The 23749-nt window shown below is 28.2% G+C and overlaps 5 protein-coding genes and 1 non-coding gene across 6 annotated transcripts, besides 3 other annotated features; 2 read left to right on the forward strand and 4 right to left on the reverse strand.

Annotated features, from left to right (window-relative positions):
- Window positions 1–156: 156 nt before the first annotated feature.
- Window positions 157–5302: a mobile genetic element.
- Window positions 171–1789: a mobile genetic element.
- Window positions 5303–6146: 844 nt separating the features above from the next.
- On the reverse strand, window positions 6147–7040 carry TVAGG3_0795170 (uncharacterized protein; the record flags this gene model as incomplete). Its single annotated transcript, XM_001302664.1, has 1 exon — window positions 6147–7040. One exon carries the CDS (start codon window positions 7038–7040, stop codon window positions 6147–6149), a length of 894 nt encoding a protein of 297 aa, XP_001302665.1.
- A 1738-nt stretch (window positions 7041–8778) lies between these two features.
- TVAGG3_0795180 lies at window positions 8779–8850 on the reverse strand. Its single transcript has one exon. It is a non-coding gene; the product is annotated as a tRNA-Gly (tRNA).
- Window positions 8851–9541: 691 nt separating this feature from the next.
- Window positions 9542–11842, forward strand: TVAGG3_0795190 (leucine-rich repeats (6 copies)-containing protein; the record flags this gene model as incomplete). Its single annotated transcript, XM_001302665.1, has 1 exon — window positions 10291–11757. One exon carries the CDS (start codon window positions 10291–10293, stop codon window positions 11755–11757), a length of 1467 nt encoding a protein of 488 aa, XP_001302666.1.
- Window positions 11843–11901: 59 nt separating this feature from the next.
- TVAGG3_0795200 (leucine-rich repeats (6 copies)-containing protein) lies at window positions 11902–15643 on the forward strand (the record flags this gene model as incomplete). Its single annotated transcript, XM_001302666.1, has 1 exon — window positions 12464–15613. The coding sequence occupies one exon, from the start codon at window positions 12464–12466 to the stop codon at window positions 15611–15613; it is 3150 nt and encodes a 1049-aa protein (XP_001302667.1).
- Window positions 15644–17976: 2333 nt separating this feature from the next.
- On the reverse strand, window positions 17977–18789 carry TVAGG3_0795210 (glycine-rich protein family; the record flags this gene model as incomplete). Its single annotated transcript, XM_001302667.1, has 1 exon — window positions 17977–18789. One exon carries the CDS (start codon window positions 18787–18789, stop codon window positions 17977–17979), a length of 813 nt encoding a protein of 270 aa, XP_001302668.1.
- A 362-nt stretch (window positions 18790–19151) lies between these two features.
- Window positions 19152–19973, reverse strand: TVAGG3_0795220 (glycine-rich protein family; the record flags this gene model as incomplete). Its single annotated transcript, XM_001302668.1, has 1 exon — window positions 19152–19973. One exon carries the CDS (start codon window positions 19971–19973, stop codon window positions 19152–19154), a length of 822 nt encoding a protein of 273 aa, XP_001302669.1.
- A 2006-nt stretch (window positions 19974–21979) lies between these two features.
- Window positions 21980–23749: part of a mobile genetic element that runs on past the window's edge.

Consider the following 23749-nt stretch of genomic DNA (forward strand, 5'->3'; position numbering starts at 1 on the left):
AACCTTTGAGTTCTTGTCATATAAACTTTCTACGTAATAAGAAACATTTTGCATGATTTCTTCAAAAAACTTTAAATTTTCTTTGTCAATTTTAAATGTTTTCTTGTCCATAAAATCATTCCATTTTCACAAATTTCTGTAAATTCAGTTTCATTCGAGATGGATAAAATGCACACATTTGCACACATTTTGACACTTTTTCTGACAAGCATCATTCAAATTTGAAGAAAAACCTCTAAATTTCATTCAAATTTCTGTCAAAATGTGTGCAAAATTGAAATAGGCACACATTTTGACATACGATTATTTATATACGTTATTTTAATGGTTTCAGAGAAATCTTCGTTACACATTATTGAAGATTACTCAATATTTAAGTGAATGACTCACTACCACCTGTTTAGAAAAATGGTAGCATAAAATCCAAATGTCACATATATTATTTCTTATTTCATACAAATAAACTTACAATTATAACCTCAACTTGTTTGCAAAGCAGAAACTCAATATAAGCAATCGATCAGTAGTGTATTTAAAAGTCGAATTTAAATTTAAAAATTTATAATCTTATTTCGGAACCAAATAGTATAAATTTAGGACAAAAAGCTACGTGGTGTTGATAACAACTATTAAAATTCAAATATTACTACCATGAACAATACAATGGCTCATATTGATAATTGATAAACGTGCATATAAATTGCATATATCATCAATGTCATTAAGTAAAATACATGTATATAAATAGATTAGAAATATTTTTCGGTTAGAATTAAAATCTATGTAATAAAAAATAAGTTATAAAAATAAATACCGAATTTTTATTTGTAATATAAACTGCTACAATATGCTAGTGTATACAAATGTATTTGTCGTATTGATTTGAAAGATCTTCAACATGGTTCAGATCTAAATTTGAAACTCGTAAAATAAAGCGAATCTTTATTTATAATATAAACTGCTACAATATGCTAGTGTGTACAAATGTATTTGTCGTATTGATTTGAAAGATCTTCAACATGGTTCAGATCTAAATTTGAAACTCGTAAAATAAAGCGAATCTTTATTTATAATATAAACTGCTACAATATGCTAGTGTGTACAAATGTATTTGTCGTATTGATTTGAAAGATCTTCAACATGGTTCAGATCTAAATTTGAAACTCGTAAAATAAAGCGAATCTTTATTTATAATATAAACTGCTACAATATGCTAGTGTGTACAAATGTGTTTGTACAAATGTATAACTCTTTGTCAATTGTTATGGCACCTTATAACTTAAAAATCATTTTCATTAACAAATATAAAAAGTGACAATTAATATTTTCATTAAATGCATATTTAATTATCAAAACAATGTCGATTTAGCTTGAATGTTCATTATAAATGTGTAAGTTTAGGAAAACAAAAAATAATTAATTCTCGCAAAGAAACTTATTTTAAAAGAACCTAAACAAAAGTTCATATAATAATAAATCTAAAAATAGATATTAATTTAAACGAAGATAATGAGAGAATGGGGATGTTGTAAAACAATGAGACTTAATGATCAAATAATTAAAATAATAAAATTAATTAAAGGAAAGCTAAAATAGTTTAATGAATTTTTATAGATTGATTACACAATCAATGTTTCTGTGTCAATGTACATCAATCAACATTGTTTCATTGAATTTTGTCTTTCACCAAGAAGATTCAAGAACAAAGTTTTGTAGTTTCAATAGATTGATTACACAATCAATGTTTCTGTGTCAATGTACATCAATTAACATTGTTTCATTGAATTTTGTCTTTCACCAAGAAGATTCAAGAACAAAGTTTTGTAGTTTCAATAGATTGATTACACAATCAATGTTTCTGTGTCAATGTACATCAATCAACATTGTTTCATTGAATTTTGTCTTTCACCAAGAAGATTCAAGAACAAAGTTTTGTAGTTTCAATAGATTGATTACACAATCAATGTTTCTGTGTCAATGTACATCAATCAACATTGTTTCATTGAATTTTGTCTTTCACCAAGAAGATTCAAGAACAAAGTTTTGTAGTTTCAATAGATTGATTACACAATCAATGTTTCTGTGTCAATGTACATCAATCAACATTGTTTCATTGAATTTTGTCTTTCACCAAGAAGATTCAAGAACAAAGTTTTGTAGTTTCAATAGATTGATTACACAATCAATGTTTCTGTGTCAATGTACATCAATTAACATTGTTTCATTGAATTTTGTCTTTCACCAAGAAGATTCAAGAACAAAGTTTTGTAGTTTCAATAGATTGATTACACAATCAATGTTTCTGTGTCAATGTACATCAATCAACATCGCTATCTGCTTTAAAAATCCCTTCTGCTAATACTTCTGTGTATTTTTTACCATTGCTATCTGTCCTTATTGCAATCATTTGACCTTTTATATCACTTCTTCTAAATTCTCTTACTTGTTTTAATAAGCAATTAAGTTCATATCATATTCTTCGATTGAATCCATGTTCAGTATTTTCATAGCAGTATCAATGTCATTTCTGGCTGAAAACAATGCAATTTGTGAAATATCCATATCATATCCACATTTTATTAAATCCTCCAAATTTGATAGTTTAGTTGAAGAAATTATTGGATTGTCAAATAGTTTAGAGGCTTTTTTGACTCTTTTATTTCAATTGTCATATCTGAATAATGTTTAACATAATTAAACAATTGTATCTTCTTTGAATCTTTTTGTAATATAAAAGTCTTTAGTTTAAGATGAAATACTTTGGAAGCATATAGATATAATGATAGACAATGTATTTTTTGAGGAGTATTGACTTTTTTTAATTTTATTTCCATATTTGAGCGTGATAACCATATCAAAAATGAATAACCTTAATTTATAAATCTGAATTTGATTTTAATAATAAAAATAATATATATATATGTAATTCATGAGTTATATTTTTACACTTCATTTTACCTGAACAAATATAGCTGATATCAAATAACAATTTAATATAGAAATTGAAATTGTTATATATGCAATGTAAATACACATAATACATATATTATAATTTATCAATGATTATTGTCTAGACCAAAATTTGTAGATGGAATTATGCAATTTCTCAATTTAAAGTCCCAGCTGTTTGTATAACAACTTCATATTGAAATTTACTAATAAACACGGTAAGTTTCATAATTTTTATTATTATGATCTTACATTTGATTAAAATCGACGATTTTTCAATTGGAAAATAGTGCAAAGTAATAAAGAATATATTTAGCAAATTTTAAATTTTTTTCAAAAATTTTAGAATGAATCTCATAGAAGGACTAGCAAAGATTTAAAGGAAATTTGAATAAACTCATAGAATTTTTGAAAGAAGAAGGGAGATTTGAGAGGATTTTTGGTCAGAAAAATATAGAATTAAATGAATAATTGGGTATGATAAGATAAGTGAAGGTAAAAGATAATTTTAGTAAACGAAAACGTGTAAAGTTGAAGCAAGGTAATATTTTAATCATTTAAAAAAGAAAAAGAGGAAAACTTGTTCTTGAATCTTCTTGGTGAAAGACAAAATTCAATGAAACAATGTTGATTGATGTACATTGACACAGAAACATTGATTGTGTAATCAATCTATTGAAACTACAAAACTTTGTTCTTGAATCTTCTTGGTGAAAGACAAAATTCAATGAAACAATGTTGATTGATGTAGCATTGACACAGAAACATTGATTGTGTAATCAATCTATTGAAACTACAAAACTTTGTTCTTGAATCTTCTTGGTGAAAGACAAAATTCAATGAAACAATGTTGATTGATGTACATTGACACAGAAACATTGATTGTGTAATCAATCTATAAAAATTCATTAAACTATTTTAGCTTTCCTTTAATTAATTTTATTATTTTAATTATTTGATCATTAAGTCTCATTGTTTTACAACATCCCCATTCTCTCATTATCTTCGTTTAAATTAATATCTATTTTTAGATTTATTATTATATGAACTTTTGTTTAGGTTCTTTTAAAATAAGTTTCTTTGCGAGAATTAATTATTTTTTGTTTTCCTAAACTTACACATTTATAATGAACATTCAAGCTAAATCGACATTGTTTTGATAATTAAATATGCATTTAATGAAAATATTAATTGTCACTTTTTATATTTGTTAATGAAAATGATTTTTAAGTTATAAGGTGCCATAACAATTGACAAAGAGTTATACATTTGTACAAACACATTTGTACACACTAGCATATTGTAGCAGTTTATATTATAAATAAAGATTCGCTTTATTTTACGAGTTTCAAATTTAGATCTGAACCATGTTGAAGATCTTTCAAATCAATACGACAAATACATTTGTACACACTAGCATATTGTAGCAGTTTATATTATAAATAAAGATTCGCTTTATTTTACGAGTTTCAAATTTAGATCTGAACCATGTTGAAGATCTTTCAAATCAATACGACAAATACATTTGTACACACTAGCATATTGTAGCAGTTTATATTATAAATAAAGATTCGCTTTATTTTACGAGTTTCAAATTTAGATCTGAACCATGTTGAAGATCTTTCAAATCAATACGACAAATACATTTGTATACACTAGCATATTGTAGCAGTTTATATTACAAATAAAAATTCGGTATTTATTTTTATAACTTATTTTTTATTACATAGATTTTAATTCTAACCGAAAAATATTTCTAATCTATTTATATACATGTATTTTACTTAATGACATTGATGATATATGCAATTTATATGCACGTTTATCAATTATCAATATGAGCCATTGTATTGTTCATGGTAGTAATATTTGAATTTTAATAGTTGTTATCAACACCACGTAGCTTTTTGTCCTAAATTTATACTATTTGGTTCCGAAATAAGATTATAAATTTTTAAATTTAAATTCGACTTTTAAATACACTACTGATCGATTGCTTATATTGAGTTTCTGCTTTGCAAACAAGTTGAGGTTATAATTGTAAGTTTATTTGTATGAAATAAGAAATAATATATGTGACATTTGGATTTTATGCTACCATTTTTCTAAACAGGTGGTAGTGAGTCATTCACTTAAATATTGAGTAATCTTCAATAATGTGTAACGAAGATTTCTCTGAAACCATTAAAATAACGTATATAAATAATCGTATGTCAAAATGTGTGCCTATTTCAATTTTGCACACATTTTGACAGAAATTTGAATGAAATTTAGAGGTTTTTCTTCAAATTTGAATGATGCTTGTCAGAAAAAGTGTCAAAATGTGTGCAAATGTGTGCTATGTTTTTTTCTCGTTTCATTCGTTTCCGGTTTTTCAAACAAAACCGTTTCATTATATGTCACTTTTGCAAAATAAGCATCAATTTGCAAAAACAATTTTGCAGCGAAATCAATTGCAGAATGTTCCAAAATATTGGATTTGACCAAATTAATATATACTTTTTCATAATAATTAACAGTTATAAAACCAACCATATATCTTAAAATGAAAATCAACAAACAATACAAAACAAAATAATTTCTGTGTCTTGGCGAAAAAGTTTTAAATGTTATTGATCCTTTCAATCCTTTTTCAATCATTTCTTCAACTTCATCAGTTTCCAATGGTACTTGCAATTCATTTTCTTCAATTTCTTCTAAATCTAATGCTCCATCATTATCAATTTCTTCTGTCACTTTTACATTCATTTTATTTTTCGCTTGCGAATGAATGTCAACAAATAAATTACTCCTGAATTCTTCCAATGTCGTGTTCTCTATCGAATTATATATCTTAACCATTTTATTAACAATTCCGCCTAAACTTCCAAAAGTAACAATAAACGTTAATAAAATTAAGAAACCAGAAATTCCACAACAAATTCCAATGATTTTAAAATTCGATTTTTGTTTGACATTCAATGCACATTGTTCATATCTATCAATAACAGGTAAAAATGATTCAAAACATGTCTCTAATGAATGATGTGAATTCAAGTATTCAAATTTTTGGTCGGACAAATAAAAAACTGACAACTTTTTGGCATATAAATCATATAAATAATTTGTCCAATTTTCCGGTTTTTCAAATAAACCGCCTAAAACCGTTTTGCCATCCAAAGCACAGACAACTTTATCTAAGTATTCTCTAAGTTCATTTAGCCCTGTAATGTTAAAAGTGACAAAATTTTCGGATCAAAAGTGACGTTGTAAATTTTGAAATAAGAGTAAATATTTTTGACCGTGTAGGATGATATATAATAAGGTGGGGAGTGGTCGTGTCTGAAATACTCATTATTTTTGAGTGTCTTCGAGTGTTCGATGTTTTCTAGTGTCAAAACTGGAAAATAAATAAAAATTACTAATAAAATCGACACCAAAATGATCAATCGCAATCCCCAGTTCGGAACTATCTCCAGAGTCTTCTGATTACTTATTAATTCACTTCCATTTGGCAAATCTATCTCTAAACGGCTTTTTGAATCAGAAAATTTCAACAAAGGTGTTGAATCATTGATTTTAATGAGAGAATTACGGATAGAACTAATACTAGAGACAATCTTAGTAGCTTGGATGTAATTCCCGCCGATTTTGAGCAAATAATCAATATAACTATTAATTATTTCGGGACAAAGCATCGAATGTTGGATGTTATACATCGCCATGACCCTGTAATCATGTGTAGATACTGCGTAGTTGATTACGCAAACTTCTTTCTGTAATTGTGACTGAGATTCAAGTAAAGTGTTGACGAACGCATATAAATATATCTTAGTCATCTGTTTCTTGTTCTCTATGACTGAGATAACATCTTGTATGTCGTCAAAATTTGTGCGGATTTTATTTAAATCGGATAATATTGAAAATAATGTCTGTTTCGAAGTAACCGAAAGATTATTGATGTCCATTTGGAATAATTGTAGTCGAATTCTGTATGGAATGTATCTTTTCATCATCAATAATTTTGCACATTCGATTGTAAGCTCTGGATCTCTTTCTGAATCAATTGCTGCTATTAACAAGGCTGTAAGATCGTAGTAATCAGTGATCATTAGGTAATGAATGAGGTTTTCGAAGACTTTTGGTGAGCATTCTGGCAAAACAACGTTGTTTTCTGCATCAAGGAAGTAATCTGGGTTGAACTTGCTGCGCCAAAGGATAATTTTGCAGTAAAAGTCAAATATTCGCTTCGATAATGGAAATGCCCAAACAAAAACTAAAAGGAACGATATCAAATAAGAGAGTTCAACACGAAATATGCGATTAACTGAAAATGTAAGTAATATTAAGTTCGATAAGGTATATCCGTTGGCAAAAATAGCGAATCTATTGTATTTTTCGGTAATAAATGGCAATTTTGAAAGCCAAAAGAAGATTCCGATGCACAGAATTGCGCTGATTGATATAATTATGTAAATGCCGAACTTATATTTGTATTCTAACCACCATAATAAATGGGATAAATTTACGATTAAAATTAAGTAAAAATTTTGTAGTCTATTCCATGAGGAGTTGCTAATAGATATATTGGAAAAGTGAACACCTGTAAATAAAAAACCGTAATATGAAAAAATGGAGGCAATAATAAAAGTTATTATGACTGTTACCATCATAAAAATGTGCGGCTCGTCATTTAAATACATGTAGACTGCCCAGCTAATGCATGAGGCTGAGTAACACATGATTAACGGAAAAATTTCTTATAAAATAAAACAAAAAGGACCGTTTGTATGATGAATGTATAATAGATCTCTTTTCTTGTAATAAATCAGGAATAGTATGGAAAACACTAATGAAAATGAAAAAGTTGCAAAATTAACTAATTTTTCGCCAATAATTTCCAATGACAAGGCTTCCCATGTTATTTTTGTAAATATTGTGGTAAGTGCCGATGGAGGGAAACGGCTGATCATAATTGGAAGGATTAAAATCTTGCAATAGATAATAATCGCTATTGAAATTTCGAGAATTGTTCTTAAACATGGAACACAATTTTCTTTTTCATGAATGGAATGGAAAAAGTGATATTTCCAACTGAAAGCTTCAAGGTTTTCGTATAAAGGATATCCATTCATCACGATTTTGCTCAATTTTTGAAATTGAAAAATCTTAAACAGTTTATTGCAATTGGTATATATTAAATAAATCTTTTAAAAATTGAAAAAATTGAAAAGAACTAAGAAAAATTATTCTCATGATTTTTAACGAACATATTCACTATAAATTATCGATATGTTATTAAAAATTGAGAAAGGTTTCAATTTTTATTAACTTTTCAAATAATTAATGGCAGTAATAAATATTAATATTTATTTTATATCAAAATCTCTAATAGATAATAAAATAAATCAAACATTAACGGTTGTTATGAATAATTTGTGAACATTTTATTTCCAACTAATGGAGATAATATTACATAATATTATTAAAATAAAATAACTGTTTTTTATTCAATTTTTTTTTATTATTGAAAAAGATTCATGAAGATTTTTCATTAAGCGTACAATGACGCATATTTGATCATACTCATTTCATTTGGAAGTATTATCTCATATTATTAGATTGATTCCCAATTCAATCAAGAAAGTTCAAGCACCCAAACAATATTTAATTTATTTATCACTATTTGATCCCGTCTACATTGTAATTTACAACTATCTTTTGAAATAAGCTGGAAATGTTTTGATGTAAGAATTACCATTAATGAAATCATATTCAAAATGTTTTAATTTAGCAGTGGAGTTATAAAAAGTAATCGAAAAATGGAAATTAACTTTTTATTAAAAATTATGCGCCACCCGGGAATCGAACCCGGCTCAAAGGTTTGGGAAACCCTCATGCTAACCGATACACTAGTGGCGCATTCAATAAAATATCTTAAAAGAGGTCTGTTGAGAAAAGAAACAAGTTTTCGGCTTTTTTATTATGGTCAGTACAAATTGATTAGTTACTAGAGTAACAAGTATTCTTAATAAACTTACTTTTGTATCTGGACATTGTGTACTGGATCGTTGTTCATAAAATTGCAAATTACTTTTTTTTATTTAATTATTTTCAGTTTTTCTTTTGAAAATATGTTTGTTTTGAATAATGCCTAATGAGAGAATTATGTGAATAATATATTTTTGGCCTATTTCAAGATAAATTAAGTTTGAAATAAAAAGATACGAATAATAGAGGAAAATTGATAATGACTTTTCGATTTTTCCTCATTGTGCGTTGAAATTCTTGTGTTATATTACTAAACGATGATGATATTTAAGATGGTCGAGAAAAAGATTTGTTTTTTGAAAGTCTTGGTTCTTATCATCGAGTCTAAACAAATGGTATTAAGCGGTTCAAGGCTTTTTGTGAATTATTGGTTGATCTGTCGGAAACTACAACAATAAAAAAAGGAAAATAAAAAAGTGTCTCAAGATGAGCTACCCGGTTTGGATGCAAAGATATTGACATATCTTTGTAGTGTGAGATTTTTTCTTCCTATTTCTGGATTCTGAGTTTCTTTTTGATTGTCGATAGAAATAACCGCTTTTTCCAAAAAATTATTAATTTCTTTGAATTGAGGACGGATAACATGTAAAATTCGGTGGGGCTAATGAACCCCAATATTTTATAAGTTAAAATTTCATTCTAATACATTCAATGATTGTTTTTTCTCTAATTCAATATCGATATTATTATTACAATTCATCTGAAGGGAAAACTTTACGAAAAATTTCATGGGATAGTTATTCATATGAACCCCAATCAGGTATCATCGAAATTGATGATGACTGTGAAATTATTGGATCTGAAGTTACTAGACCTGGATATTATACATATTATTACATCAACACTGTTAGATTTAAAGGCATATCTCAATTAAAAAAGATCAATGATTCAGCTTTTAGAGTCAATGATGAAAATCTTACAAAATTTGAATTTGAAAAATGTCCATATTTAGAAGAAATAGGAGCTTATGCTTTTTACAATTGCCAAATAAAAATTTTGAATCTTAGTATGTGCTCAAGCCTCAAAATAATTAAAGATAATGCATTCAAGGATTCTGGTATTGAAATGTTATCATTTCCAAGTTCCTTGTCTGAACTAAGAGAAGCAGCATTTATTGAATGCAATAAACTAAAAGAAATTGAATTTCCCTCTGACAGTAATTTGGTAAACATTTCTGGTGAAGTGTTCATGAAAACAAAAATAATATCTTTTTACATACCGAATCATGTTGTTGAAATAAACATGAGCGCTTTTGCTGAATGCCCTTTTCTAAAAGAAGTCATATTAGATAATGCAAATGAAAATTTTCGAATGTTTGATAGATGCTTGTATTCATCAGATTATAAGAGACTTATAGGTGTTTTTCCATTTGTAAAAGTGACCACTTTGCATGATTCATTAGAAGAAATTGGTGAATTTTCATTCTACAAATCTTCTATTAAATCAGTAATTATCCCTTCTTCTGTCAAAAGAATAAAAAGATATGCATTCTTTAAATCAAATATTGAAAATGTTGCATTTCCTGAAGATTCAATGCTTGAAATTATTGAGGAATATTCTTTTAGCTATTGTCTTGAATTATTCGAATTAAATCTTTCTTTGTTACAGAATCTGGAAGCAATTCAGCCATATGCATTTTATGCAACTTTATTGAGAAAATTTGCATTCCCAGAAAATGATGTTTTCACTGAAATCAATCCTTCATTCCAAGGATTTGTTTCAATTGAAATTCCTTCGCAGATTCAATTCATTTATGATAATGCTTTTCCAGTCGGATATTCTTCTTCTTCCTCTTCATATTACTATTCTGTTCTTTCAGAAGTAAAATTTAAAGGAAATAGTGAATTAATTTACATTGGAAAATATTCATTTACAAGTTTTATTTCTGAAATAGAAATTCCAAATAGTACTCTAAAAATTGATGACTATGCATTTTGCAATTGCCCTTGCTTGCAATACGTTATTATTCCAGAAGATAGTAGTCTAACATATATTGGATATCAAGCATTTGGAGGATGTAATTTAAAGGAAATTTTCATTCCAAAATATTTGAATAATATTAGTTTTGGTGCCTTTGGTTTTAAACATACTCTAAATATCAAGATTTCTCCTTTAAACAAATATTTTTATGCAGATGATAATTATTTATATTCAAATCGAAACCAAACTATTATTCAATGTTTGAAAATTGAAATGAATTCCACAATTCCATTATACGTAAAAGAACTAGGTTCGGAGTTATTCAAAAATTCAATTCTTGAGGAAATATTTATTCCAAAAAATATCACTGTTATTCATAATAGTACATTTCAATATTCCTCTTTAAAGATTGTGAAATTTGAAGAAGGAAGTCAACTTCAGGAAATACCATCAATGACATTTGCATACACAAAGATATCTAATTTTTTTGTTCCAAAATTTGTTTCAAAAATTGGAGATAGAGCATTTTATTATTCTTCTATTGAAAATATATCATTTGAAAACGGATCACAACTATTAGAAATATCAGATAGTGCTTTTGAATATTGTAAAATTACAAACATTTTACTACCTTCAGCTCTAAATTATATTGGAAATAATGCATTCTATCAATGTAACACACTATCAAATATCAATTTTTGTGAAAGAAGTCAATTAAGAGTGATCGGGAATAATTCATTTGCATATAACAATATAAGTTCTATTTTAATTCCATCTTCAGTTCAAGTTATTAACGATAGTGCGTTTTATCAATGCAATTTTTGGTTAGTATTACATTTGAGGATAATAGCCACTTAGAAGAAATACATGGATATGCGTTTAGCTATTTGCCAATTACATCATTTGTAATTCCATCGTCGGTGAAATTTATTGATCATTCCGCATTTTTTACTGTCCATCTTTGAATTCAATCACATTGGAAGAAAATAGTCATTTGGAAGAAATTCCTTCATATATATATGGTAATTCAAATATAACTTCAATATTCATAAATTCAAATATAAAGAAAATCGGTTACAATGCATTTTGTAATTGCAATTTACTTGTTAATGTTACCTTTGAAGAGAACAGTCAATTAGATGAAATTGGTTCATATGCATTTTATGGCACTAAAATAACTTCAATTCATATTCCATCATCTGTTAAAATTATTGGTTATTATGCATTTTCAAGCTGTCTATCTTTACATGAAGTTATCTTTAATTCTGATAGTCAACTAACAATTATTGATCAATATGCATTCTATTTTACAAATATTTCTTCAATTTCACTTCCATGTACATTAACTTCACTTGGAAATAATTGTTTTGAATCCTCAAACCTATCTCAAATAATATTTCATATAGAATCTCATTTGAATTCTATTGGAAAATACGCATTTTCTAAAACATTGTTAAAATCAATTCAAATACCCTGTTCAATTAAAGTCATTGATGAATATGCATTTCAGTATTGCGAATTAGATGATATTTCGTTTTTAGCAAATTCGAACTATACTGAACTTATGAACAACTCATTTGGAAATATAAAAAATTTAACAATAAACATTCCTAATTTGACAACGATAGGAAAAGATTCATTTCATCAATCAAATATTCGGTATATATCTATTCCGTCAACTGTTACTTTAATTGATGATTATGCATTTAATTATTCAACAATTGAGACAATAGAATTTCAAGAAAATTCAAACTTGAAAAAAATAGGAGCATATGCATTTAATTATTGCAAAATTAAATCAATCACAATACCACCATCACTCGAAATAATTGATGAATACGCTTTTTATAATTCACAAATAGAAACAATCGAAATTCCTTCATCTGTAAATTATATTGGAAACTATGCATTTTACAATTGCTATAATCTTATTGAATTTACATTACATTATGATTCACATTTAACAATTATAAGCAACCATATGTTATATAATTCGAAAATCTCATCAATTTTAATTCCATCATCAGTTATTAAAATTGAAGAAAATGCATTTTCTGGATGTTCACATCTTCGAGATGTTAAAATAACAGATGATTCACAATTAACAATTATTGAAGATGAAGCATTCAAATATACTAGCATAACCAATTTCACAATTCCAAGTTCATTAATTGAAATTCATGATTTGGTATTTTATGAATGCAAAAATCTTGAGAATATAACATTTGCATCTAATACTCAATTAAGAAAATTGAGTCCAAATGCATTCATCAAAACAAAAATCATCGAATTCAATGTTCCATCATCACTTACTACTTTTGAAGTTGATAACATTCCAGAAATTTATTTTCTATATTATTATAAAAATAAACCTAATTATATATTTCCGGAAGATTGTCATATTGAAATCATTGGAAAATATTCTTTTTATAATATTGAAATTGAATCAATTACTCTTCCATCATCAGTTCAAACAATCGGCATTTATGCATTTTCACAAACAAATATCTCATCAATCATTATTCCTACATCAGTTCGAAGCATCAGAAATCATGCATTTTACAACTGTAAAGCGCTTCAAAATATCGTATTTCAATCTAACAGTCAAATTGAAGTTATCGAAAATGATGCATTCACAGGAACATCTATTACTAGATTTATAATCCCCAATACAATGAAAAATTTCAATTGTAATATGATTAACAATAGCAATGCGATCGAATTTGAAATTGATTCGGATAACGAATATTTGACAATTGTTAATTCTATCATTTATTCTAAAGACTATAAAGAAGTATTTTATTTCCATTCAAAAAAGGAAGAATTTTTCATTAATGAAAGTGTTGAAATCATTGGTTCCTATTCATATTACGAATGTCCAATGACATCCATCACAATCCCATCAAAAGTTACATTAATCAAATCATATGCATTTTTAAACTGTACTAATCTTCAAAATGTTGTATTTTCCCATTTATCTCAACTCAAAAATATTGAGACAGAAGCATTTGAAAATTCGTCATTAACTGATATATCTTTACCAGACTCAGTAACTTTTGTTGATATAGATTCATTTCGAAGTACCACAATAATTCATCTTTCCGAAAATAGTAAATTTTCTAATATTGATTCTTATACTAAATCATTCGAAACAATAATGATTCCTTTAAACATAACTGAAATCCCAGAGAAAAGATTTTATGAATATAGTACCATAAAACAAGTTTACTTTGCAGATAATTGTAATCTTAAAGTTATAGGAAGCTATTCATTTTATCGATCTAATATATCAAGCATCGCGATTCCAAAATCAGTTGAGATAATTTCTTCATATGCTTTTTGTGATTGTACAAATTTAACGAAATTGGTTTTTGATCCCGAATGTAACTTAAAATCTATAGGATCATATGCATTTAGCGATACTAATCTTGAAAATATTGAATTTCCCGCACAAAATTATGTCATTCAAGATAATGCATTTTCAAACATAAAATCATTCAAAAATATTACATTTATCTCAGGAGAGTTCAAACCTTATTTATATTCCCAATGTTTTTCTTCATGCTCATTTAATTATTTGAGTATTGAATCGATGATTACAAATATTGATGTAGATTCATTTTCCAATTGTGAAATTAATCATTTGAATACAAGTGAATTCATACTAATCAATGATGAAATAAAAATTGGTTTAGATGGAAATTTCACAAAAAATTTTACCATTCCAATGTCTGCTAATTATATTCAAATTTCACCAAATTCTTTTAGTAATACTCATGATTTGAGATTGAATTTTGAAGGATCTAGCATTAAAATTGAAAACACAGTATTTCATCGTTTCAGGTTCAATTTTAAGCAAAAATTTAGATTTCTTAGGGGAAGTTTTTGGGATTACATTCTCGGAGGATATTATCCATATATTGAAGATAATTATTTAGTTTTAGCTTTTAATTTTTTGATTGATCTCAGAGAAAGAGTTATGCTAGATTATTACGGAGATGACGAATTTTTATTAGTTCCAAGAGATGTTTTTATAGTTGCACCCCATGCATTTGAAAATATAAATACAAAAATAATTTACTTTGAAAATTATATTAATGTGATTCAACAAAATGCATTCTATAATTGCCCAGAATTAATAATGATTTATATTCCTGAAAATTCTCATTTAGAATATATATCAGAAGGAGCATTTGTAAATTGTCCAAAGTTGAAATATATATCAGATTTTTCATCCGAGAAATACAAATGTATTAGTAATACAATATATCGAATTGAAGATGAAGAAAACTATGAGACCATCATTGTACATGCACCAATGTCAAGAGATACACATTTCGAAATCAACAGTCGAATCATTGGTGAATCATCATTCATGAATTCATACAATCTTGAAACAGTCTTTATCAACAGCAACACAGTTCGAACAATCAATCGATATGCATTTTTCAACTGCACTAATCTTAAACGGATCAACTTCCCTCTTTGTGTCTCATCTGTTTATGAGTTCTCGTTCGAACAATGTTATTCACTTGAAGAATGTCTTGATATTGAAAATCATCTTCATTCGTTCATTATCATTCTCAGACGCTCAGGTCTTCCATATCACTGCATTCGTTGCATCAATATTATTGATGACCAAACACTTATTATTCCCATATCACATCTCAAAACCAAAATCTCACTCATTTCTCTTTTGCAATGTCGTAAATAATTATGTATAAATGTAAATTTTAATGTCTCCATAGATATTAGCTTTAAACTTTGAAAAAAAAATTATGTTATACAATAATATATATATATCCAACCATTCAAATTTTTTGGGACCCTTTTTTCTATCAAATCATAATCCCAAAACAATTTGAATGGTATGATATAGCGAATATACCTCAAATTTTTTCTGAGACAAAGCTCAGAAAAATTTGAGGTATATTGTTTATATATATATATATAATAAGGTGGCCGATTCTGGTGGAAAAGTGCTGGGAAACGTTCCCCGAGGTAATAAAATCTGGTTTTTATGGTAATAAATTTTTTTTTTATTTTTTCATTTTCAAAATATTTTTGGAGAAGAAAAAGTTGTTTCCCGGATGATTTGATAATGGATTATGTTTCTACTATTCATATAGGAGCATACTATCCTGTATTCATCGAATTCCCATACCTTCTGGTATCACCACATCTGTGATTCTTTCACCAGATTTTCCTCTCAATTTTTTTTACAAAATCTCTCAATTTTTTTACAAAAGTTCTCAATTTTCGCCATACCTCATCCAAAATCTGGGGAAAAACATACGTGTTCCTCATATACTTGGGATACACCGAACTTCTCGGGCAATGGATCATCATATGACATCAATGCGAATTTCACAGTAATAATGATTTTCCATCAGATTCAGTATCCTGTGATTGAATGGGAAAGATTTGAACAAATAGTCAACAATGAATCTAATGTAATTCTTGGTATACAGCATAAACACTTAAGATCAATTGTTTACCTTCAGATATTTTAAACCCAGATTCGAAAAAAACTCATCAACTTACCTTTATACAAAGAATTTCATCCATATTTTAAATATTATGCATGTTCTATCATTACCAAAGGTTTAAATTAATTGAATTAGAGCAAACTTTTTTATTATTAGTAAATTTACTTCGCTAACTGCATATATCATTTTTTTGTTACTTCAAACAAAACTGTACTTACAGATTTAAAAAATTGAGCAAATCAAATTATATTTAAATTTCAATATTTGAATAATACCATTTTAATTAAATAACTTAGGTGCTTTTTCAAAATAATACTGATTCCAAAACTTTAATATCTTAATAAAATGAAATTTGATCCACTTTAAAAAACTGTAATATTTGAAGTGTAAAATTGGTAGATAATGTATAAATGAATAAAGTTATAATATTGGTTTATAAAAGTTGTTAAATTATTTGAATAAAATTTCGAAATACCAAGAGAAAATCAATGAATAAAGAAAAAAACAGAAAAAGAAGGAGAAAATAAAAGGAAAAAGGAGGAAAGGAAAGAAAAAGGAAAAATAATATAGGGCATATTTCATAAATGGCGACATTAACTTTGTGATGTTCATGGCCGGAGGCGGCGACGCGCCCGAAGGGCTAGCGCTGCCGCCGGAGGCCCGATTTTTTTACAAGATTATTTTTTCCCCACTGGCTTTTCCCAGATTTTGGATTTATCAACCAGAAACGACCACCTTATATATAATTTTGTATAAAAATCATTTAAAATGTTTTATTTTATATTGAAATAAAAACTTGAATTGATAAAACAAAAGTTTGAAAATATGATATTGAATAATGAAATCTAATTGTGCAAACATGTCTTTCAATCAAATACCCTGCTGGAATTTCAATTGAATTTATTTTTGCAAAAAGTCGAACTCTATTGGTTCCAACGCCATTTGCAGGTATTGCGTTATTGAGCCAATTTGATCTTGAAGAACAGTACATTCCAATTGCAAAGAACCAATTAGATATGTTTGGTTGTCCTTCAAGGAGAGAATGATTATAATTGTTATAAACTAAACCTCCAAAATGGTTAATATCAGTATCCATTTCTGCGAAGATTTCTGTTTGATTATATCCTTCAGCTGTCAATCTTAATGATGAATCTCGATCATAAACAGGATTTAATGACTGGTTCCAGCTATTGTATTTGTTTTCATTTGGATATTCAATAATAAAGTTATATTTTTCTCCAGAAACATATCTAGATTCATTAAGAGTTGATAAAATGGAATATTTTCCTGGTATATCTGAAGATAATGCTTCGGATTCATTGTTGAAACATTTTTGGATTGTATAATTATGTTCAAAAATCCGTAGATAGTAATCATTCCTATATTTAGCAATAACAATATCGTGAATTATATATACTTTAATCCCTATTTAGGATTTTAAATCTGAAAATAAAATCATAAAAAATACATTATAATTTAAGGTTAAAATTCACTTTTTCTCAATCCATAAAAACCTTATACTTTCATAAATCTGCTACAAACATATTGTTGGAAATAATCGATTTGTAATTTTCATTCATAATATGTATTATTTATTTATCATACAAGTCATAAATAATGAATAATACAAATTTGTGGCTATCTTCTTTCGCAAGATTGTTATGAAAGAAGGAAGAATTGTTATTCGACAAATTCCATTTCCGACATTTCCTTGGATCGAAGAACTATTAAATGGACTTGGCATAGTCTCATTTCCACTAATAATTTTAGTATTATCAAAAACTAAACCAGACTCATGAATTGAATTTTTATTATTTGAAACTAAATCAGTTGAATGCGAAGGACTTATACATCCAGGATGTCCGCTGATATATGAACTTCCCCCCGTACCTCCAATTTTGTAATAACCTGTATTGGAGGTAAAAGGTAATTCATTATATCCGCCACGATATCCACTTCCACATCCTCCCGAAGCTCCTTGATTTTGGGCAGAATTTAATCCTTCTTTTCCCATTCCTAATTTTCCTAAAATTTGGGAGCCTCTGATTGTATATGGTCCATTAGATATTGCTGAAATGTTTCCTCCTGGAAAACCTTCAGAAGAACCCCAAACAACAGATTTTCCTGAAACTGCCCCGCCACCTGATCCGGCGACGATTATTCGGCTCTCAATTGATTTATTCAAAGCACTCTCATTGAAATCATCAATATTTATATCGTAATAGTCTAAGCGTATGTCTACAGCACCTCCTCCGCCTGCTCCATTTTCTGGATATCCTGCTTCCATAGAATTATATTCAGCTCCGCCATTTCCTCCATAATTCCAGCCACCTAATGCTTGAGTTTTATGAGGAATGTCTGCAGTTTGGTCTTGGCCTTTTCCACCAAGATATAGGTACATCTTTGTTGGACGCTTTAAAACAATATTTCATGAGACATATGATCCATGACCACCTGAATCAAGTCGTATTGTTTCAAGACTTTCTTCTCGAGCATTACCACCAGAAGATCCCCATAGTTCAATTCTGTAGTATCCTTTCTCGAATTTGAGAACATATGGTTCGCATTTGTAATCAGATTTGCAAGGATATCTAAAAATAAAGGAATTTTTGGAATTTGTGACATTAACTTGTGCTTCACTTGTTGTACCTAATAGATAATAATCAATTTGAGGGACTATTTATTCTTTTCTTCTCTAAAAAAGAGAACAATAGAATTGTTTCGGATATTGTTGTAACATCACAAATTTTGAATACAATTGAATCATGTCAAATTTATTTCAATCAAACATATAAAAAGAAATAAAGAAATATGCAAGTTTTGTCTATAATTACATGTGTCACATATCGCATAAAAAAGAACAGTAATACGACAAACTCCGTTACCAACATGACCTCTTATGTAACTGTCATCATATGGATTAGGCATGAGATCATTGCCACTAATGATCTCAGTATTTGTAAAATAAAGACCTGACTCATGAATGGAGTTGATTTTATTAGATTCTTTATCATCTGCATGACTCGGACTGATGCATTCTAAATGACCACTTACATATGAGCTTCCGCCAGATCCTCCTACTTGATAAAATCCACGGTTTGTTGTCACGGGTAGCAATTGATATCCTCCTCTATAGCCACTACCGTTTCCACCAGATCCTCCTTGTTTATTTTTAAATGAAGATCTCCCTTCTTTTCCTTTTCCTAAAGTGCCAACAGTTTGATTTCCTCCGAATGTGAAAGGTCCATTGGAAATCGCACTTGTGTTTCCTCCTGGAAATCCATTTGGAGATCCCCAATCATATTGATTTCCTGAGCAAGCTCCACCTCCTGAACCAGCAACGATAATTCTGCTTTCAATTGACTTATTTAGAAGGTTTTCATCTGATTCATTAATATTGATATCATAATATTCTAAACGAAGATCAGAAGCACCCCCGCCACCAGCTCCATTTTCAGGAATGACATTAGTCTCATTGAAATCAATGCCACCTTTTCCTCCGAAATTCCAGCCGCCATATGCCGGAATACTGGAATGATAATTAATTACTTGATCTTGGCCTTTACCACCCAAATACAGGAACATCTTTTTTGGATGCATGAAGGCAATATCTCCTGAAACATAAGAGCCATGACCTCCTGAATCATTTCTCAAAACATTTGTATCTTCTTTTCTTCCATTTCCACCAGATGAACCCCAAAGTTCTATCTTAAAGTATCCTTTTGGAAATAAGATAATATAAGGTTCACAGAGTATTTCCGAATTACAAGGATAATCAAAAGTTAAAGAATTATTTCTTTTAATCACATTATTGTAAGAATTAGATGTTTTATTTTCTAAAAAATAGGAAATATAATTCAGAATGTTTTAGATTATACTCATCAATTGAAGAGTTTGATCAGATTTTAAGGTTATTAAAAATTGAAAGTATATAACCTTTTTCAGAAATTTGAACAGAGGTTCTGAAATCTTGGCATCATAAAACCCTGTTATTTTGTTTTATGAGATCAGAGATAAATTTTATTGAAATTAACCATAAAAATTATTGCCAATTCAATTTGTATCAGAATCAAAGAAAAATTTTTGCATTTTTTTTAATTCAATATTTTAAATATTCGAGTTCTTTGAGTTTGTAAAAACTTGAAGAAAATTGAAAAATATTATCATATCATACTTGTTTAAAATATCATTATTTTGTTAATTTTAATTAGAATTACATGACAGTTTCGAATTCTGATCCGAGTAGGATCTTAAATACACTACCATCTAATCAAGATGTAATTATTATATCAGAATTTTATGAAGTAATTGGGGATAGTGTCTCAAATTTTCATAGTTCAGTTCGTGAAATCAAATTCAACAGCCCATCACAATTAAAGATAATAAATAGTCGCGCATTTTCATATTGTTCTTACTTATATAAATTTGAATTTGAGAAATGTTTATTGTTAGAAGAAATTGGTGCTTATGCCTTTGATTCTTGTCAATTAATATCCATTAATTTAAATAATTGTTCAAATTTAAAAATAATAAGGGATTATGCCTTTAAAAATTGTCCAATTCAGAACATAACTCTTCCAAGTAGTTTAATAGAGTTAGGCGAGGGAGTTTTTTCCTACTGTTATAATCTAAATAATATATTTATTCCTTCAGATTGTGGATTGACTATTATACCAGGTCTTTTATTGGAAAACACTAGAATTACTAACTTTTATATTACACCTAGCATCGAATTCATTAACATGTCTGCTTTTTTATATTGTTATAATCTGAAAGAAATTCATTTAGATCCACTAAACGAAAATTTTATTATAGTGAATAATAGCATTTTATCTTATGATGAAAAAAGATTCGTAGGAATTTTTCCATATCAAACAGAAATTATATTACCTAATTCTTTAGAAGTAATCGGTCCATATTCATTCTATCAATCAGAAGTTAAATATCTTGTAATTTCTTCATCAATAAAGATTATTGATCAATATGCATTTAGTGAAAGCCGTATCAAAAATATTATTTTTCCTGATGATTGTATCCTTGAGAAGATTTGTGAGTATTCATTTTATTCTTGCAATTTGGACAATATAAATTTATCTTTGCTTCAAAAGTTATCAACAATCGAACCATTTGCATTTGATCAGGCAACAATAAATAATTTTTGTTTTCCACAAAATGACTTATTTAAGAATATATATCAATCATATCGTTTAATGTCTGTTGAAATTCCAATACAAGTCGAATACATTCATGAATTTGCATTTTCTGGGTCTCCTCTTTTTAATATCAAATTCCAAGAAGATTGCAATTTAATAATTATTGATAACTATGCTTTTGCTGGTTGTTATTTTCATCAGATCACAATTCCAATTAGTGTTGTTTATATTAATGAAGGAGCATTTATTGAATGTTTTAACTTAAAAAATATCAAAATCAATGAAAATAGCGATTTAAAGTTTATTGGGCCATTTGCATTTGTATCTTGTTCAATTCAATCATTTTTCATTTCGGAAAACTTGTTAAATATTGATGGAACAGCCTTTATTTATAATAATAATATAAAATTTTATATTTCATCAAAAAATCCAATATATAAAAAAAAAAAAAAAAAAAAAAAAAGGGAGTGGGGCTTCCAGGCACTTCGTGCCTTCTAGCCCCGAAGATGTTTAGTATAAATGAAGTCTTAGAGGACAAACATGACTATGAGTTTTGATATGACAAGATAGAATATGAGAGAGGTCCTATAAACCGGAGAAAGTGTTATATAAACATCTGTCATATTACTCAGAATATTATACAGAATTCAATAAAAATATATTTTAGGTGAAGAGGTGAGATTTCACCTGTTTTTTCACCTAATTTTTCACCCTCTTGAATTTTCATGAATTTCATCGTAAAGACTTTGTCAAGATTTCATCGTAAAGACTTTGTCAAGACTTCTTCGTAAATGTTTTGTCAAGACTTCTTCTTCGTAAATGTTTTGTCAAGACTTCTTCTTCGTAAATGTTTTGTCAAGACTTCTTCTTCGTAAATGTTTTGTCAAGACTTCTTCGTAAATGTTTTGTCAAGACTTCTTCTTCGTAAATGTTTTGTCAAGACTTCTTCTTCGTAAATTTACACCAAAAATATATTTTAGGTGAAGAGGTGAGATTTCACCTGTTTTTTCACCTAATTTTTCACCCTCTTGAATTTTCATGAAATTTACACCAAAAATATATTTTAGGTGAAGAGGTGAGATTTCACCTGTTTTTTCACCTAATTTTTCACCCTCTTGAATTTTCATGAAATTTACACCAAAAATATACTACTAGGGTCATTTACGAAGAAATCTCAACAAAGTCTTTACGATGAAATCTTGACAAAACATAGACAAGAAAGTTCATGAGAAATTAGATGAAGAAGTCTTAACAAAGTCTTTACGAAGAAATTCATGAAAATTCAAGAGGTGAGAAATGAGGTGAAAAAAGAGGTGAAATCTCACCTCTTCACCTAAAATATATTTTTGGTCATTTACGAAGAAGTCTTAACAAAGTCTTTACGAAGAAGTCTTGACAAAGTCTTTACGAAGAAATCTCAACAAAGTCTTTACGAAGAAATCTCAACAAAGTCTTTACGAAGAAATTCATGAAAATTCAAGAGGTGAGAAATGAGGTGAAAAAAGAGGTGAAATCTCACCTCTTCACCTAAAATATATTTTTGGGTCATTTACACTCATTTACGAAGAAATCTCAACAAAGTCTTTACGAAGAAGTGTCATATAAACATCTGTCAAAAACCGCTTTTTAACTTCACTTAAAATGCCACGTAAGCTACGTAAGAATATACGTAAGAGGAAGAGAGCATTTGAAACATCCAATAGTAAGACTGACACCACAACAACAGTTTGCAACAAACAAATGCTGAATGACCCCACTATGTTGCAACAAATGTCAAGCAATCCTATGCTTTTAAACCGAGTTGTTGGTGCACAGAGTGGAGGTTTAAGAGCGGCACTTTTAGCGAAAATGCAGGCTATGGTGGAGCTGCAGACGGAACAGCTTATAACCCTCAAAGTCAAATGAATTTGAGTTCACTCAAAAATCAAATATCAGATGTCAAAAAGTCAAACATAGACATACAGAAGCAAATAAGTGAAAACGAAAAGAAACTAGAATATGACAGACACACAAGAAACTCAATGAGTTAAACGTAGAGAAAAAGAAGAAAGAAGAACAACTGAAAGAACTAAGTACAGAGGAATATGCGAAAAAAAGTGTCAGAAAAAGCAGCAGAAGTAGCAAAAATGGAACAAGATGTCATAAATTTGAAAAACCATACTACTCAATATAAAATACTGAAAGATGAAGAGATAAAAACAAAAAGCC

This window comes from Trichomonas vaginalis, chromosome VI, assembly GCF_026262505.1.
Source record: "Trichomonas vaginalis G3 chromosome VI, whole genome shotgun sequence".
NCBI classification, from domain to species: Eukaryota; Parabasalia; order Trichomonadida; family Trichomonadidae; genus Trichomonas; species Trichomonas vaginalis.